The sequence below is a fragment of the Eucyclogobius newberryi genome, unplaced genomic scaffold (assembly GCF_026437365.1).
Source record: "Eucyclogobius newberryi isolate DKJ021-1_F unplaced genomic scaffold, fEucNew1.0.hap1 SCAF_5, whole genome shotgun sequence".
Lineage (NCBI taxonomy): Eukaryota > Metazoa > Chordata > Actinopteri > Gobiiformes > Gobiidae > Eucyclogobius > Eucyclogobius newberryi.
This window is the reverse complement of record NW_027316167.1, coordinates 34376340-34396221: the sequence shown is the minus strand read 5'-3', so window position 1 is coordinate 34396221 and position 19882 is coordinate 34376340. Positions and strand designations below refer to the sequence as shown.

Here is a 19882-nt window from a genome sequence, read left to right as displayed (position 1 = left end):
TGGTGAGTCAGAATTACTAATAAGTCAAAGATGGGAAGTATTTAACCCTTTACTTTACACATTCAATATTGAGCCCTAAAGATATTATTATGTCTTTCATTAATGTATTGAATGTCTATCTCTTCTTTATAACGTACAGTATACCTTCTAAAATACACTTTGTTTCATTAAATATCTAGACTCATTATTTTTGATAACATTTACATTTTATCTTGGAACTTGACTTGGACCATTCACAAGAATCATGCTCATTTAAAAAATGTGAGCCGTTTCTGTAATTTGGTACAAGGATTGGAAAGGAAACTCAAAATGCAGGACGTGGGACTCAACTGGGATTGATTATGTATGTGCTGGATTTTATTGAAATGGAAGATGATTTTTTGGCCCTGACATGTTTTAAATTGGAGGAATATCAGACGTTACAGAAGTTGATCGTGATAAATCCCGTCGTTGGTGCCTGGACCTTGTGCCAGGCATCGAGTGAAGAGAAACCCCAGGGCAGATGTCAGTCAGACGATCGTTCCATGGCACGGACACAATAAAACGGCCTCCGGCGCTGAAACTGTGGCGCAGTGTCGTCATAACGACTCGGTTTGTGCCTGGTACGACAGCACAGAGAAACACGATGAGTGAACTCTACTGCGTTGTTAATGAGCGTCTTTATCAGGGCGTGTGATTTTAATATTGAGCTTTTATGGTTTATAGTTAAAAAGATGCTACAAAAAGAAGCTGATTAGAAATGTAAATGAATAGTGATGTAGTAAACTTTTGCACGAAGGTATAAGGAGATATTTCTGCACTTTTGTGATTGATTTGACAGACATTTCACATCTGTCTGATTAAACCTGAACTAATAGTTAAATACATGCTTTAACACATTTCTGTTGAATTGACTCAATACAATAAAAATACAGCAAGATTATTTTTTTTGTCAATATCGCCCAGCCCTAGTGACGGTTATCAACAGTAAATCCACCCCAAAGTCATGTTTTATCACTTAAAGCCACTGTACCCGATTTTTACAGTTTTAAACATTTAAAATAAAACGGAACTAGTTCATTTTAAACTCGCTGCAAAGGTCTTAATCTTAATAATTCATCACAGTGAGTTTATAAGTGCTTTTCACTACATTCAAAGACCAAAGCAGTTTTAGCATCAAAGTAAAGCTAATGACAACGATCATGCTAGCTACCGTTACCGTGGAAAAGTGCATGTTTTTATTCATGTATTGTTTTATGCTGTTGTATTTTAGTTTATCATTTTATCGGAAAGCACTTTGATCTATAGATTTGGATCTTTTTTATTTTACACTAGAGCATGTGTAGATCATGTTGTGAGATCATTGTTTCAGTTTATTTTCAGAATATTGATCTGAAACGCTTATTAACGGAAGAAAGTTCTTGGACTTCCTGTTCAAAACTGCAGAACTGATGAAGCCTCTTCACAGTGACATTTCACCTTAATAGCTTGTGTTTTTTAAATTGTTAAAAGCTTCACATTTTAACCTCCAAACATAACCTCGACTTGTCCAAACGTCAATGGCCGAGTGAAACTGAAACTTGTGGTGACATCAAACAGAACTCTGACTGAACCAGATTTACTTTTGATTCCTGTGCCATTGTCGTCGTCTTCTCTCTTGTAATTGTTCTGAATGCAGCTTTGTTGTTTGTTTCAGCCTTTGTTGTTTTAGTTTTCTGGCTGAGGCTAAACTCCAGAAACCAGAGACGCAGAAATGTAGTAATGACAGTGTGAGTAACAGAAGGTGGACTCAGACCTGCTGATTATGGCGACAGTTTGTCAGAAAACAAGCAGCGTCATGTGATCTTGTGAAGCCTTACTGGACCTAAATTAAACATGATTACTAAAGGACTGCCTGCATTTAGTCATTACAAACAAAGGAAAAGACAATATTGTAATCATGATTTTAAAAAAAGAAAACAAAAATGGTTTATGCAATAACATCTCCACGGAGATGGAAAAAGTTGCGTGTGCTGTAACTTTAAATTACAAACGATCTTTCTGGGTCTCGTTGGCGTTGACCAACATCACTGCCCCACGGGTTAAATGTTACGTGAACTGAGCTGTGACCCAGTTTAGACCATAACTGGGCCAAATCTTGGGTCTGGGCTCTGGGCTCTGGGTCTAGGTCTGGGCTCTGGGCTCTGGGTCTAGGTCTGGGCTCTGGGTCTAGGTCTGGGCTCTGGGTCTAGGTCTGGGCTCTGGGTCGAGGTCTGGGCTCTGGGTCGAGGTCTGGGCTCTGGGTCGAGGTCTGGGCTCTGGGCTCTGGGTCGAGGTCTGGGCTCTGGCTCTAGCTCTGGCTCTAGCTCTGGCTCTGGCTCTAGCTCTGGCTCTAGCTCTGGCTCTAGGTCTGGGTCTAGGTCTGGGCTCTGTCTGGCTCTTGGGTCTAGCTCTGGACTCTGGTGCTGGCTCTGGGTCTAGGTCTGGGCTTTGGGTCTGGGCTCTAGGTCTGGGCTCTGGGGTCTGGGGTCTGGGCTCGGGGTCTGGGCTCTGGGGTCTGGGGTCTGGGCTCGGGGTCTGGGCTCTGGGTCTGGCTCTGGGCTCTGGGCTCTAGGTCTGGGCTCTAGGTCTGGGCTCTGGGTCTGGGCTCTGGGCTCTTGGCTCTGGGTCTGGGCTCTAGGTCTGGGCTCTGGGTCTGGGCTCTAGGTCTGGGCTCTAGGTCTGGGCTCTGGGTCTGGGCTCTGGGCTCTTGGCTCTGGGTCTGGGCTCTAGGTCTGGGCTCTGGGTCTGGGCTCTGGGCTCTTGGCTCTGGGTCTGGGCTCTAGGTCTGGCTCTGGGCTCTGGGGTCTGGGCTCTGGGTCTGGCTCTGGGCTCTGGATTGTGATATGAGAGTCAGTGGTGGAACGTACTTTTTACTTTTACTTATCTAGACTTTAGAACATTCATCTGTACTTTCTACTGTACTACATTTTTGAACTGGACTAAAAGGTAAAAGTATCGCTTCTTATAGTTTAGATCTGCTCAAATGGTTCTCTGGGTCAACTTTTTCCCTACATTTTTGTCCGGGCTTTGAACAAACCTTTACAAATGATCAACAACTCTGATCACCAATAATAAGGACGATTCTTTATCAAGATTTGCTCCTGTATCTGAACTTTTACTTGAGCAACAAAATGGCTGGTTAAGATTTGGTAAAAATGTAATTTTCACTATCATTTTGTGATCCAAACACAACAATAATTGTTAGTTACAGCCCTACAGTGATTTTAGTTATATCAATATTATATTACAGTAATTTGAGTTGTATTAAAACACTACGTTATGTTCATGCCTTATGTATCAGTCAAACAATCACAATCATAGACATTCAACACACAAAAAAAGTCTGACATCTTCTCCAAAACTGACAAAAGATCGGCCTCTAAAAAGACTTTGATGTTTTTTTTTGGGTTTTTTTTGATCGTCACTTCAGTTTGACTTTTGAAAACACGTCCATGTGCCGGTGAGTCCAGTGTCCGAGTGTGGATCTGACCCAGGCCACGCAGTCGCACTGACCCAGAGGCAGGGGCTGAAAGTGGGGCAGGGAGAGAGTGAGCGCCTGGCTGTGGCTGGAGGCAGAACACCAGCCGATAAACACTCTGCACGCAAGGTTCATTCATGGATTTATCTGCACCAGGGTCGGGCTGGGATAAACATGAACCTGGTGTAGACCTGGTGTAGACCTGGCGTAGACCTGGCATAGACCTGGCGTAGACCTGGCGTAGACCTGGCGTAGACCTGGTTTATTATGAATTTTCTTAAAGCTGAAAAGGAGACTTTATTCTTGTTAGTGTTCGTTTGTTTGATGCAGATTTAAATGTTAAATCTAAAACGGATCTAGACCCGGACTACAGCCGATCCATTCCCGGTTCATTTTTGGAATTGACAAGTCAAAAACCCGAACTAAAGCCAGTCGAGGGCAGAGTATGGACTAAAGTAAACCTAAAGTGGGATTAATTAAACCTAAAGCAGGACTAAATTAAACCTAAAGCAGGACTAAAGTAAACCTAAAGCAGGACTAAAGTAAATCTAAAGCGAGACTAAAATGCAGACCTAAAATGGGACTAAAAACTCGGCCTGAAACTTGGACTAAACTAAATGCTTATGAATCTGTAGATAAATGCTCTAAAAACCATATTGTTTCACTTCAGATGAATCTCTTGATCTCTAAAAGGAACACAAGGACATGCGATGGATGGCACTTTTATCTTTTAGAAGTCAAACTTGTTACCGTAAAATAACTTCCTGTTTATCTCCAGTTCCATCTTGGTTTTATCAGTCTTATTTTTAGTCCGCTTTTAAATGAATAAAACTGAACATTAAGTTCAGGTTTTGTATTTGGTTCACACACATTTGGTCCCCCTTTGACTTAGTCCTTGTTAGTGGTTTTTACACCTGGTTGAGCCCTGGTTGAGCCCTGGTTGAGCCCTGGGTTAGACTTGTTGGTATTCTGAAGTAGAGCTGAGTGAAATCTCAAATGATATCCCGATAATGGTATGTTTAAAATGTAGAAAGTGTTATGAGGTTAGTCCTGGTTCTGTCCCTAGTTTAGTGCCATTTTAGTCTTTCTTTAGTACTGTGTTAGTGCTTCATGAAGACCTTGTGTAGCCCTGGTTTAGTTTAGGCCTGTTTTAGTCCTGGTTTTGTCCCTGGTTTAGTCCTGTTTTAGTCTTGTCAATTCAACTGAAAAAAATCTTTAAATGTACCGTATTTCCGGACTATAAGTCGCACCAGAGTATAAGTCGCACCAACCAAAAATGCATAATAGAGAAGAAAAAAAAACATGTATAAGACTCACAGGAGTATGAAATGCGGTTGCAAGTGTGAAAATAACAAATAATATCACCTATAAGTCGCTCCGGAGTATACGTATATAAGTCGCACCCCGGCCAAAACTATGAAAAAAGTCTTATAGTCAGAAAAATACGGTATTGGAGGTTTAATTATCGACAAGTGTGAATGGATTGTAAGATTTAAAATCGTGTTTGAAAGATAACAACAATTTTAAATAACTGGTAATTGTTTTCCTGAAGTTTAGCTGCCTGGTTCAAAGGCGCTTTCTATGGTTTTGTGTTTATGTGAATGTGCACTCTTAATTTGTGTCGTTTGCGCATCCATCTAGCATTTTCTTCAACTACAATGTGTTTTTATTGCTCAAATATTTTCTCAAAACAGTTGTCTGATACTTAAACCTCCACAAACACATTTAACCACATGTTTTAGCACATTTTTGTAGGATTGACATAATATCTAATTTATTTAAGAAGCAAAATAAGTCATTTCTTGTCAATCTTTACTCCAAAAACCTAACCGTAAAGTGCATTTCTGTTTGTTACATTCACTTTGCAAAATTAAAGAGATGAAAGATTGTACTATTTTGGGGTCATTCATTGAATTTGCATGTTCATCCTGTGACTGAGGTTTTCTCTGATGGGTCTCGTTGTTGCCTTCGGAAAAATCACTAGAAAAACTGGTTTTAATCCAAATCTCCATCGATCTTTAGTCCACACTGGTTTTTCTCTAATCCGGATGAAACCTGGATTACGGCCGAGATCTGTGTAAAGATGCCAGTGATCTCGTCTCCTCGTGTCTTAGTCCTCGGAATTCAAGGTCTGAACCAGGACTAATTCAGGGCCAAAACAGACTGATGAACCCAGACTAAACCTGGGCCAGGACTGAACCACGTCCCAACCAAGGACTAATTTGGATTAAATTGGGACTGAACAAGAACCAAAACTGACCCAAACCAAAGACTACTGAGCCAGGGTCTAAACCAGGATCTAAACCAAAGACTACTGAGCCAGGGTCCAAACCAGGATCTAAACCAAAGACTACTGAGCCAGGGTCCAAACCAGGATCTAAACCAAAGACTACTGAGCCAGGGTCCAAACCAGGATCTAAACCAAAGACTACTGAGCTAGGGTCTAAAACCAGGATCTAAACCAAAGACTACTGAGCCAGGGTCCAAACCAGGATCTAAACCAAAAACTACTGAGCTAGGGTCTAAAACCAGGATCTAATCCAAAGACTACTGAGCCAGGGTCCAAACCAGGATCTAAACCAAAGACTACTGAGCTAGGGTCTAAAACCAGGATCTAAACCAAAGACTACTGAGCCAGGGTCCAAACCAGGATCTAAACCAAAAACTACTGAGCTAGGGTCTAAAACCAGGATCTAAACCAAAAACTACTGAGCTAGGGTCTAAAACCAGGATCTAATCCAAAGACTACTGAGCCAGGGTCCAAACCAGGATCTAAACCAAAGACTACTGAGCTAGGGTCTAAAACCAGGATCTAAACCAAAGACTACTGAGCCAGGGTCCAAACCAGGATCTAAACCAAAAACTACTGAGCTAGGGTCTAAAACCAGGATCTAATCCAAAGACTACTGAGCCAGGGTCCAAACCAGGATCTAAACCAAAGACTACTGAGCCAGGGTCCAAACCAGGATCTAAACCAAAGACTACTGAGCTAGGGTCTAAAACCAGGATCTAAACCAAAGACTACTGAGCCAGGGTCCAAACCAGGATCTAAACCAAAAACTACTGAGCTAGGGTCTAAAACCAGGATCTAATCCAAAGACTACTGAGCCAGGGTCCAAACCAGGATCTAAACCAAAGACTACTGAGCCAGGGTCTAAACCAGGATCTAAACCAAAGACTACTGAGTGACTACTTGTGATGTAGTGACGTAGTAAAGCTGAGGAGAACCAGGGCAGACGCACAAACCTGGAATTACTAAACTTATTTTTGTGAATAGCTGAGATCAGCCTCATGATGTAATTATAATTCGGGTGGCACTAGTAACATCATCTCTTACCCGTGTATGTGTGTTGTGTGTTTCAGATCGGAGCCATGGGGAAGGGCTGCCTCACCGCCACAAAGTACTTCCTGTTCCTCTTCAACCTCATCTTCTTTGTGAGTATTTTACCATCTGCAGTCTGAAAAACAACCATTTACAAAAGTTCTACAAATACATCTATGAAGTGCAGGGCATCCAGGGCTTTTTTTTTTTTCAATGATTGGTTTTGTTTAGGATGCTAATGTTGCTAACGCTAACATGGACCAAACGTCAACAAAAGCACAAATCACTCTCAGATGATGTTTTATGAACTGTAAATGTAATATCACTTTCCGGATAGAGTGACACTTTATGTATCGATATTTTGGCTATTTTTCCACTAAGCAATCAATCTTTTTTTTATATATATTTCTGGTTCATGGCTAAAAACTAGAGCTGAACAATGACTCTATTCTTAGTTTTTAAATGGTTTAGACATTTTTATTGTTTTCTTCTGTTCAAAATGTCGTCTCACAATCAAATAATTGGCAAATTGTTAAAACATTTCACGTCGGTCTTCTCTCCAATGTTTGGTGGTGGTCGAGCTCATTTTGTTAATTAATAATTGTAATAAACACAAAATCAATAATTTCAAGTCTGTTTATGTCCCATTATCTTGACTTTATCATAACAAAGTGTTTGATTTTGTAAATCCGGTCACACACTTTAGAATAAAAATGAATGATTTAGTCAAAAAACTAGTGACGTTTCTTCTCACTATGGTTAAAATACTTACTTTTGAGAAAAATGTGGTGAAATCTGGTGCGTTTCAAGTGTTTGTCTGAAAAGGCCGCGGGGCGTTTACATTCTCTGCTTTCCTCTTGTCTGTGGCGTTTCTTAAATCCGAGCGTTTAATCTGGAGAAGATGAACCGCACTGGCCTAGTTCACACTCAAAGAAATGAAATGAGATCAGCTTAAGACCTCAGACTGCGTTCACGTCGGACTGGATCTGCTGTTCACGCGCTTCTTTCTTCTATTCATGTTTTTGGCCTAATTTTCAGGACCTGGTTTACAGTTTTAAATGATCTGTCATGCTAATATTGCTAACGCTAACACTGAGCTAATGTCAACATAAACACAAACTCTCAGATGATGCTTTATGAACTTTAAATGTAATAACACTGTCTGGGTTTATTACATTTATGAAGTTTATGAACTGGCTCATTGTTTTAGCTAGTATTGATGAAAGAAGTAGGTAGCACTGTTGATGGCAGAAGTAAAATTTGTAAAAGTACAAGCAGCGATTACCTGAAAAATTTACATATCAATATGTTTTAGTACACGTTCACCCCATTATACAGTATCCCCATTTTTCTTTTTGGATTTGTCTTTGTTTAGATCTAATAAAACAATTGCGTAGTCCTATTTTGACTTCTTAAAGACATAGTTTAGGCTTGGAATAGTCCTGTTTTGACCTGGTTTAGATCTGGTGGTACTCAGCGGGCCAGATATCTTTTAAGGTGGTTCTTGATGTGAAAAGTTTGAGTCATTTTATAGTTGTTTCGCAGACATTTCTGGTCCAAACGCCCTTGTCTTTGCCGTGTGTTGCAGCTGCTGGGAGGAGTGATCCTGGGCTTCGGACTCTGGCTTCTTCTGGACAATCAGAGCTTCATCGTCGTCCTCAGTGAGTGGAACTAGGATGGTTTGGAAATGTTTGTGAGAAATGCGGTTTATAAAAACGGTCAAACTGGGGACAAATGGGGTTGATAATAAAGTTTTTAATTGTACTTACTGGTTGGACATGAGCACAGCTATGACTCAGGTAGAGGTAATTTCCCAACTGTTAGCTAGCAACCAGACTGTAAACAAGAGCCAAATCAATATAAATGACTAGAGCTAGGTTTCGATTCAAATTTCAAGAATCGATTTGATTCCGATTTTTACGTTTCAAAATCGTTTTTTTTTTTTTTTTTTTCAGATTTTCTCAGATTCGATTCAATCCGATTTCAATTCGATCCGGGGGTTAATGTTATTAAAAATGAAAAATGTATTTGAACTCTTTCCTTCACTTCATGACTGTGTAGAGAAGCAACATATTAAAACTAGTATTATGTCAATATTAAACGGCAAATCTTACAAGTATTGGTAGTTACTGATGGCGTATATCTTTACAAATGAAGCCCGCAATCGCCTAAGTTATTTTCTGGGAACGTGCCTTATTGATTGGTAGCTTCAGTCTCAGCTTCAGTCTCAGCTTCAGTCTCAGCCTCAGCTTCAGCCTCAGCTTCAGCCTCAGCTTCAGTCTCAGCTTCAGTCTCAGCTTCAGTCTCAGCCTCAGCCTCAGCTTCAGCCTCAGCTTCAGCCTCAGCTTCAGCCTCAGCTTCAGTCTCAGCTTCAGTCTCAGCTTCAGTCTCAGCCTCAGTCTCAGTCTCAGCTTCAGCCTCAGCTTCAGTCTCAGCCTCAGCTTCAGCCTCAGCCTCAGCTTCAGCCTCAGCTTCAGTCTCAGCTTCAGTCTCAGCCTCAGCCTCAGCTTCAGTCTCAGCTTCAGTCTCAGCCTCAGCCTCAGCCTCAGCTTCAGTCTCAGCTTCAGTCTCAGCTTCAGTCTCAGCTTCAGTCTCAGCCTCAGTCTCAGCTTCAGCCCCAGCCTCAGCTTCAGCCCCAGCCCCAGCTTCAGTCTCAGCTTCAGTCTCAGCTTCAGTCTCAGCTTCAGTCTCAGTCTCAGCCTCCGCCTCAGCTTCAGCCTCAGCTTCAGCCTCAGCTTCAGTCTCAGCTTCAGTCTCAGCCTCAGTCTCAGCTTCAGCCCCAGCCTCAGCTTCAGCCCCAGCCCCAGCTTCAGTCTCAGCTTCAGTCTCAGCTTCAGTCTCAGTCTCAGCCTCAGTCTCAGCCTCAGCCTCAGCCTCAGCCTCAGCTTCAGCCTCAGCCTCAGCTTCAGCCTCAGCCTCAGTCTCAGCTTCAGCTTCAGTCTCAGCTTCAGCCTCAGCTTCAGCCTCCGCTTCAGCCTCAGCTTCAGCCTCAGTCTCAGCTTCAGTCTCAGCCTCAGCTTCAGCCTCAGCTTCAGTCTCAGCCTCAGTCTCAGCTTCAGTCTCAGCCTCAGTCTCAGCCTCAGCTTCAGTCTCAGCCTCCGCTTCAGTCTCAGCCTCAGCTTCAGTCTCAGCTTCAGTCTCAGCTTCAGTCTCAGCCTCAGCCTCAGCTTCAGTCTCAGCTTCAGCCACAGCCTCAGCCACAGCTTCAGCTTCAGTCTCAGCCTCAGCCTCAGCTTCAGTCTCAGCCTCAGTCTCAGCTTCAGTCTCAGCTTCAGTCTCAGCTTCAGTCTCAGCTTCAGCCTCAGCTTCAGCCTCAGCTTCAGCCTCAGCTTCAGCATCAGCTTCAGCCACAGCTTCAGCTTCAGCCTCCGCTTCAGTCTCAGCTTCAGCCTCAGCCTCCGCTTCAGTCTCCGCTTCAGCCTCAGCCTCAGCCTCAGCTTCAGCTTCAGCTTCAGCCTCCGCTTCAGTCTCAGCTTCAGCCTCAGCCTCCGCTTCAGTCTCCGCTTCAGCCTCAGCCTCAGCTTCAGCTTCAGCCTCAGCTTCAGCTTCAGCCTCAGCCTCAGCTTCAGCCTCAGCTTCAGTCTCAGCTTCAGCCCCAGCCTCAGCTTCAGTCTCAGCTTCAGCCACAGCTTCAGCCACAGCTTCAGCCACAGCTTCAGCTTCAGCCTCCGCTTCAGCCTCCGCTTCAGCCTCAGCCTCAGCCTCAGTGCTTGTGCCTGTGACTCAAACACACACTTGGTTGTTTCTGCTGCAGCTGCTGTGGACTTTATCAGGACGGCTCTGTTCCTTTTAAAGAGCGGCTCTTAGATGAAATCACACTGCAGAATTATGTTTTTTAGATGGTTTAGTTTGAGTTTAGTTGAGGTCACGGCGAGAAATATGAAAAAGTCCTCATTGATCAAGACATTTTAAAACAAATTTTAGAATTATAGAGAATTACAGGACTCCATGGATTAAGAGTCCAGAGAAGCACATTGACAGAAGAGGACATCATTTATTGCTTGAATATTTTAAGTGCTCAGATGTGATATTTTTCAGTCCACAGGCTTTGTTTTACCCAATTTTTAAAATGGCTTTTACATTTATTTTTTTTTAAATGGATTTTAAAAATTCTGTCCGTCATAACAACATGATCAAAGACAACAATATAATTCTTTAGTAATATTGTAGAGTTAAATAAGTCAAAATAATGTTTTCGTCGTAGGTTGGCAATGTTCTCAGTGCCACTTTCACCTTCAATGTTAGATGTTTCCCTTTTACTTTATCTTTCTTTTCTCTTTTTTTCCCTTCTATTTCTTTGTCTATTTCTTTCTCTCTCCCCCTCTCTCCCCTCCCCCTCTCTCTCCCTCCCTCTCTCACATAAGACAGTGTATTTTGTTGTGAACCACACGCCTCAGTGCAGTTCCTCTGGTGCAGGTGTCTCCTGTCGCACACATCCCTCTGTCTGACACCGCACACACACACATACACCACACACACATACACCTAACACACACACACACCACACACACATACACCACACACACACACCACACGAGTGCGACAGCAAAAATATTCTTACAAAGTTTACAGACGCACAGATTTGTACAGTGTGAGTGTAATACGTGGGAATAATGTGCACTGAGGAAAAGCTGCGTGAAAAAGGCAAAGTGTTGATGTTTTCCCCCCACAGTGTGTGTCGCTGTGTGTTTGTGACCGAGGAGGAGGAGCTGACACTAGTCCAGTCCTTTTTTAGTCCTGGTTTGGTCCTGGTTTAGGCCTGACCCGGCCACTTCAGACCACTGCGTCACAATCGGGCCTCTTATGTCTAAAACATCAGAACACTGTCGACCACTAAACGTCCAAGTTTCCTCATTATGGCGTTTAGTTGAAGTGCGCCAAAGCAAACACATTCATAAAACTGACATAGAGTCATGATCAAATTGTTTGCGGAGCCCTTCCAGACTTTTTACACTTTTTACTAAACTCAACGCTAGTCAATAAATAATTTTAAATAATATGATCTATACATATTCACGTGTGTCTATATTTTTCAAAAGGGTTAAATTTAATTTAAAAAACTTTTTTTTACCTCAATATCCTGCTTGAGTTGGGTTGTTTGCGATCATCAGAGTTTGGCTTTTTAATGTCTCCCCTGGGATTTGGACTGGAACACATTCATTCATCGTTGATTAAGCTGAGATTTACTGTCATTTTAAAAGACAATGTCAGTCTATTGTCTAAAACTTTGACCTAATTTTTTTATTTCTAATTACCATTATGTTCCTGAGAATCAAGAATCGAGTTTGAACTTGAATCTTAACAACACTAGTTTGCTGCGATATTGATTATTGCATTAGCCGATGTCGATACTTTTGCGAGTTCTTGTGCGTTCCGGGTTCATTTCGCACTCTACTTTCTGCACTTTCTCGTGTCGAACTGCCGTGTTGGTCCTGGTGGTTGTTACTGGTCTCACGAGGCTGAACTCTTCTGCTGCTCAGATCAGTGCGACCGAAGTAACGACACAAACAGACGGGCTGAGGCTTCTAACAGACAGGATTTTAGATGTGTAGTAAAAGAGATTCTGTAAACCAGTAAAATAACTCAAACTCTTATTTCCATACAAAGGAATTGCTTGATACTCAATTGGGATTTCTGACACCACAATGATAATAAAAAGGCTAAAAAGACAATAGACAGTCATTTTAAGACAAAAGTATCGAAAAAGCAGATTCTAATTTGTAAATCGTAACAAACCTAGATACCAATTGTGTCGATACTAACAAAGTATGTGAACAAAACGAGTAATATCTTGTGTTTGTTGCGTTCTGCAGGCGACTCGATGGCGGTGAAAGTGGCCTGCTATATCCTGATCGGAGTGGGGGCATTCTCGATGCTCTTGGGCTTCGTGGGATGTTTGGGAGCGATCTACGAAGTCCGCTGTCTGCTCGGCCTGGTCGGTGTCCGTCAAAGTCCCAACGCCGGAGGAAAATCGAGCTCGCAGCGAACTTGATTCTTCTGTTTGTGTGTGTTTTTTCCTCAGTACTTCACCTGCCTCCTGCTGATCCTCATCGCTCAGATCGCCGCCGGAGCGCTCATCTACTTCCAGAAAGACGTGGTGAGTCAAAAGGTCGAGCACGATGGCCTCTGCGAATATCAGGACGGGCTGTAAAACAAACAGTGATACTTTGGAGTCAACCCTGGTTTTACTGTGAATCTGGTGCACTTTCTATTGGGGTAGATCGCTACGGCAACAGGCCCTAAACTCATAACCTGCTCCGGACCAGGCCGAGTTGCCGAATGAGACAAGATAAGACTCTTTGACCAATCTGAGACGAGAGTCTCAGCCCGCCCCCTGCTCTGTGACTCCGCCCCCTGCTCTGTGACTCCGCCCCGTGCTCTGTGACTCCGCCCCCTGCTCTGTGACTCCGCCCCCTGCTCTGTGACCGTGCAGTCTAGGCGCGTTGATGTTTGGCTTCGCCTCGTCTGGAAGATCAATGAAAACGTCCAATGGGGAGAGATAAAACGCCCAGACGCCTCGTGCAGACCAATAGGGTTAAGGCGAGGAAGGCGAGTGAGGAAGGCGACGAGGCCCGAGCCACGAGGAAGGCGACGAGGCCCGAGCCACGAGGAAGGCGACGAGGCCCGAGCCACGAGGAAGGCGACGAGGCTGCCCTTGTGAGAGGGGTGACGTGAGGCGCCCTCTGTTGGATGCACACGGGACAGAAAACTGTGCAAAGTGAAGTGCGTGACTAGATCTGCTTATGATTATGATGATCAAACTCTAAAACACACATGAAAAGACCTTTTGATTGAAGATGCTACAGGTGAAACATGAAAAACTTCAATTCGGATCTGAAAATTGTGTAGTTTAATTGCATAAATGTGAGAAAATCGGCTAATGACTAAAACCTGTCCTTTTAATGAACCTGTACTTTTACTTGAGTACGAAACTTTCCATCGCTGCCTCTCGTGTCGTTCTTTTATAGACTTCACTTGAATGTGTTGGTTTGATTTAGTTTGTTTTCGTTGTTGGTTTCAGAAATATCCGTTGTCGTTGCTTGGATTGAACATTGTACAACATTAAAGAAACATTTGGAGGTATTTTCAGTTTGAGAATCACAACATGAAGTCCATGATTCTACTATAGCGTGTATTTATTTCTGCAGTTTAAATGTGATCACATGTTTGACTGGCGTGATTTGAAACAGACGGAACAATAAGAGAAGACGAGGGGCCTCCAGCTTCACAGTGTTTCATAACAGTGGAAACGGCACACGGCCTCAGTGACCTGTGTCTGAGGAGCGTCCACATCTGCAGCATTTCCATGGGAACAGACACACATCCACATCATGTGTCCATGTCACATGCCTCTGCTGAGCACCAAAGCACTGATTATGCAGTTTATAACTCCATCACAAGCAGGAAATTTATTTAATTTGATTCTTCAGCTTGTTTTTAGATGGCATTCTCCTCTGTTATTGCATGTTTCCATGGAAACGGAAAGTTAAAACATCACTTTGGAACATTCTCAATGCAGGAGATGTATAATATTCCAGTATGGCATTAAATGCAACATTTCCCTGGAAACGAGCAGGAGGAGGCCCAGTCCGAGTCAGGTTTGTGGAGATGCAGCTCGTCCACTGTAAAAACATGCGTTTTTCTAATTTTGTCAGTCCTATAAAAATGACCAAAAGGAAAAGTTGAGATTCACTTTAGTGAATTACACACATTCTTTTTGACCTATCCTTCAACACCGCAGAGGACAGAAGCCCTACAGCGCCATCTACAGATCTGGAGCTCGGCTTGGTTTATGTTTGTTTGTTTGTTTATTTGGTGGGGTCAGTTGTTGACCACATGATGTGTATCATGTGGTCAACAACTGACGTCTTTCGTTTGTTAAATTAATGTTTTTTGTGCTGAAAAATGTCATACTGTGGATGATTCCAGGCAAAGCAAGAACATCTCTGCTCTAGAAAAGTTACCACGTACACCTTTTCTGCCACTGCCAGACGTCCTTGTGTCCTGCTGAGTCGATGCTTTTTCCAGATTCTTTTGACAGACTCTGACAGATTTAGGAATGATTTTTGGATCTTTTAACTTTGTTGCGTTTGGCCTCGACCTGCAGCTTCAGGGAAGAATCATGTGTTTGGACCCTGTTGGCATTTATTTTACTGAACAAAATACTTCTTTATGTAGCCTTTTGTTCCAGATGGTAGTACTCTGTTACATGGTGGTACTGTTACATGGTGGTACTCTGTTACATTGTGGTACTCTGTTACATGTTGGTACTGTTACATGTTGGTACTGTTACATGGTGGTACTGTGTTGCACGGTAGTGCTCGGTTGCATGGTGGTACTCTGTTACATGGTGGTACTTGGTTACATGGTGGTACTTGGTTACATGGTGGTACTTGGTTACATGGTGGTACTCCGTTGCATGGTGGTACTCCGTTGCATGGTGGTACTTGGTTACATTGGAAGTACTCGGTTACATGGTGGTACTTGGTTACATTGAAGGTACTCGGTTACATGGTGGTACTCCGTTGCATGGTGGTACTTGGTTACATTGGAAGTACTCGGTTACATGGTGGTACTCGGTTACATGGTGGTACTCGGTTACATGGTGGTACTCGGTTACATGGTGGTACTTGGTTACATGGTGGTACTTGGTTACATGGTGGTACTCCATTGCATGGTGGTACTTGGTTACATTAGAAGTACTCCGTTGCATGGTGGTACTTGGTTACATTGGAAGTACTCGGTTACATGGTGGTACTCCGTTGCATGGTGGTACTTGGTTACATTGGAAGTACTCGGTTACATGGTGGTACTTGGTTACATGGTGGTACTTGGTTACATGGTGGTACTCGGTTACATGGTGGTACTCCGTTGCATGGTGGTACTTGGTTACATTGGATATTGGAATATTTATTTGTGTATTTTGTGTCTGCAGTTGGACAAGGAGATGTCAAATATCGTGACTACAGTCTTGGACGGTTACCCTGGAAACAGCACCAAGACGGAGCAGGCCTGGGACTTCATCCAGAGGACCGTGAGTGCATTAGAACCACAACATGGCCCTTATTAGCTGCATAAACTGTAGGACCCTGGATACAATGGGCCAGACTGAGTTTCCTCTGCAGAGTGGCGAAAGCTCAGTCACACAGGAAGCTCAGAGTAGAGCTGCTGCTCCTCCTTGTTCAACCCTCAATGATGTGGTTCTCAAAAGAACTTCCTGTCACATTATCCCTGAATTAGGATAATTTCATTGAACAAATTCAAACAAATTGCCAGCAATTTTACATTGTTTGCTTAATACTTCTTTTGGGGTTGCCATAGTGACCCTTTAACACCTGATGCCCCTCCTGTCACAACCAGAGGTAAATGCAGCATGAGGACAAGGCGCTGGTGGAGACGGATAAGAGCTTTTACATGGCTCACTCTGGTCCAAACACCGCTTTGTCTTCTAATAACACATAGTAAAGTCAGGCTGAGGTAAAAGAGTGAACCGAGCCTACCGGGCCCACGTGAGGCCCACGTGAGGCCCACGTGAGGCCCACGTGAGGCCCACGTGAGGCCCACACATCAGGAGCAGAGTGACCCCAGCAGAGTGACCCCAGCAGAGTGACCCCAGCAGAGTGACCCCAGCAGAGTGACCCCAGCAGAGTGACCCCAGCAGAGTGACCCCAGCAGAGTGTGTTTGCAGATGGAGTGCTGTGGCTGGTCCGGGCGTCAGGACTGGACTGGAAACATGGTGATCGTCAACAGTTCTCAGCTGCTGTTTCCCTGCTCCTGTCAGAACACCTCCCTCTCCTCCACAAACTCCTCCTCCACCGACGGCTTCTGTGAGAGCAGCACCCCGGACTGGCCCGTCTATGAAGAGGTGAGTCCCGGCTCAGACCCGGCTCAGACCCGGCTCAGACCCGGCTCTCACCTTTGACCTCTGTTCCTCTCTCAGGGCTGCTCCAACAGTGTGGAGACCTGGGCCAGGACAAACATGTGGGTCATTCTGGGCGTGTGCCTCGGAGTCGCCTTCATTGAGGTAAAAACACTGGACGAGGGAGAGTTCAGATGTGTTACTGCTCCTTAGCAAACATGAAGCAAATTAGCATTTAGCTGCTTTTAGAGAGAGAGAGAGAGAGAGAGAGAGAGAGAGAGAGAGAGAGAGAGATATATATATATGCATATGCATATGCATATATATATGCATGCTTTCACTAAACATCCTCACTGGGACAAAACATATACAGTGTGTTTGTTCTCTTTTGGCAGCTGCTGGGGATGATCCTGTCCATCTGCCTGTGCAAGAGCGTGAACGTTGTGGACTACACCAAAGTGCCCAAGTACTGAGTCCGGACCAGGGACCATAGTGGGGACCGGGGCAGACCTGTCCCATATTTTTCTTCTGATTCATTTGACCCGGTACGGAGCGCTTTAGAGAGTGCCGTGGATCCATATGTGAACGGGGCGATGGGGCCACGCTGCAGAAAGTCTAGTCTAAAACGACAAAAACAGTTTTATAAATCCTACAAGACAGTATATATATAATCATTCACTTTTTATTTTACAGAAATTCCACCTACAGCTGGTCTGTACCAAAGTCATTTTAGTGGAATTAAAAAAGGGCTGCATAAAAAAAATAATGAGATATTCGATACCTTTTGGCTCAATGCGTTAAGTTAAATTAGACTAAGACTAAATTAAATAGACAAAGGAAAATTATTACCATAATCCACATTTTTCCCATAAAAAATAAGTACTTTTCAGTTTTGCAGTATCAGTATTTTAGCGATTTATTTTGCAGCCCCAATTGAAAATACAAAAAATAGAATACCACTATGTTTTTACCGTTTGGGACAAGGACTGTGTCTATTTATTTCCACAATGAATTTTCAATCTGGCCCTAAAATTGTAAATAATTATTGGTAAATTGGTAATTTTGTGCTGGAATGGTACGATTTCTGACATATGTCCAGAGTGAATTGAACTGTTACAACTGGGGGGAAAAAAACTTTTTATTTTTTTTTTTACTTTTGTAAACCGTTGCGTTGTGTTATGTGAAAAGTTTTTAGTATTTTGTACATAATTTTAGTTTTTTGTGATTTTATTACACATTAAGGTCAATGTTTACTTCTAGATTTTTAAAAGCACTCGCTTCCTTTGCATTCCTCTTTATCGTTTTTGTCTCTGGTGATCTTTTAGTTTGAATAATGCACTAAAGATAAAAGTGGATGTTTAAGTTCAGTTGAAATGGAAGTGTTTTTAAGTTTTGGGTGCACGTGTAACTTTTCTTCTCCTGGGAATGTTCCGCAATATCACGGTAAGAATGCGTGTTTTTCAAGGTGTTTTTGAGCAATAAAACAACACCCGCAATCGAATAAATGAAAGTTCTAGACATGTTAAAAGCCGTACTGTGGAACATCCAAGCGACAGTTAAAGTGATGTCATAATTCTTTCTTTATTCACAGTTAATAAAGGCTTAATCACGACAATGATATTTGCACCAGAGTTTTGAACAACGCGGTTTTGAAATTCAAAACTGCCATTCATCCATTTTATTTATAGAGCATATTTTATTAACAAGACGGCTCCCAAAATTAACAATTTAAGAAAAATCTAATCAGCAATACGAGCTTAAATTAAAAACGATATAAATAAAATAACATCAATTCTGGTCTTACACTACAGATCATTTTCAGACTTGGTGTTGTTTTTTTTCATCCAAAACACGTAAACACAATTACAAACCTTTTCTTTGTAAAAAAAAAAAAATATATATATATATATATATATATATTAGTATTCCTTAATCATCAGGAGGTTCAGACAAAATCCTGTTTCTGAACTAATTTTATGGACCCAAACATCTGTGATAAATGATAGTTACACTCTTTACTAATGATGTAATGATATGCAAATCTCTATTCATTTTGATCTTTTGAAAAGGCTAACAAATATGACCTGTGTTTACATTTTAAAATACCCTGACAAGCTTCCGGTGCGATAATTAGTCACATTCTAAATAATTGAGATCTAAAAATGTTTTCCTCGTGTTGTTGGAGCAAAGGATCATGGTCAGTGTAGTCTTCAAGTTTTTTTTTTTTTAAGCTGCAGCTGCCACAAAACGGTACATTCACACAAAGAAACATTGTTTGATTTATTGTGATATTTTTGTGAGACTTTGGACAATGCGATGTCACTGTTGTCATTACAGCGCCACATCTGTTGCCGTGGAAAAGTTACGCAGTGCACCTTTTAAAGCGTAGACTTGAGTCCAGTTGTACATTTTAACCGTAGCTGATGAGCCATACTTTTTAATTGTACAAAGGCCTGTATAGTGTGAATGACGCCTTCTGTAAACTTAACTTTTTCTGTTTAAAATGATTGATTCTGAAGCTGGAATTGAAGCGTGGACTCACAACATTCAACTCCTGTTTCTATTTGACAATAAACTGATCGGTTTGAAACGTGACTCTTCATTTCTACTGTTTGAACTTGTATTTATCTCTACACTATTTACGATGTCAAACATAACTAAAGTGGGAGTAATAGTTTGGTGTCTGAACAAAAGTTTAAAGTTAATGCACTGAACCTGTAATAAAAGTCATATTAGACTTTTTTTAAGATGAAAGTGTTCTATAGTAAGATTAATTTCTTCACGGTTGCACTGACGCTGGTCTAAGTAGTTCTTTCTCAACCTAAACCCTATTCTTTCATTACCAGTTAAAGGTTTTTTTTTGTTTTGTGTTGTAATACACATGCAGACAGAACCGTGCATTACCTCATAGTGACCACTAGGGGGCCTTGTCCAGTGACTTGAGAAAGAAGTATGACGTGAGAAGAAGTGAAGGGAAATCATAGACAGAAATGAACTGTTTTGTATGACTTATAATGACTAAACCAGATTTGAACTGTAACTATTATTTAATTGAATTTACTTTCATCTGATCCTCTCCTCTTTAGTCCTGCATTAGACCTGGTTTAGTCCAATCTTTAGTCATTCTTTAGTTCTCCTTTTAGTCTTCGTTTAGACCTGCTTTAGTCCTGCATTAGACCTGGTTTAGACCTTTTATAGACCTACTTTAGACCTGTTATAGACC

General features: G+C 42.3%; 1 protein-coding gene across 1 annotated transcript in view; it reads left to right on the top strand.

Moving 5' to 3' along the window:
- Positions 1-19254, top strand: part of LOC140381240 (CD82 antigen-like) — a 33122-nt gene extending 13868 nt beyond the window's left edge. The window contains exons 2-9 of the mRNA XM_072465276.1: positions 6842-6913; positions 8389-8461; positions 12614-12735; positions 12823-12897; positions 15736-15834; positions 16489-16665; positions 16741-16824; positions 17055-19254. Of these exons, the coding sequence (XP_072321377.1) occupies positions 6851-6913; positions 8389-8461; positions 12614-12735; positions 12823-12897; positions 15736-15834; positions 16489-16665; positions 16741-16824; positions 17055-17132 (771 nt within the window). The 5' untranslated portion in view covers positions 6842-6850 and the 3' untranslated portion in view covers positions 17133-19254. The remainder of the gene's footprint in view (positions 1-6841; positions 6914-8388; positions 8462-12613; positions 12736-12822; positions 12898-15735; positions 15835-16488; positions 16666-16740; positions 16825-17054) is intronic.
- Positions 19255-19882: the final 628 nt, after the last annotated feature.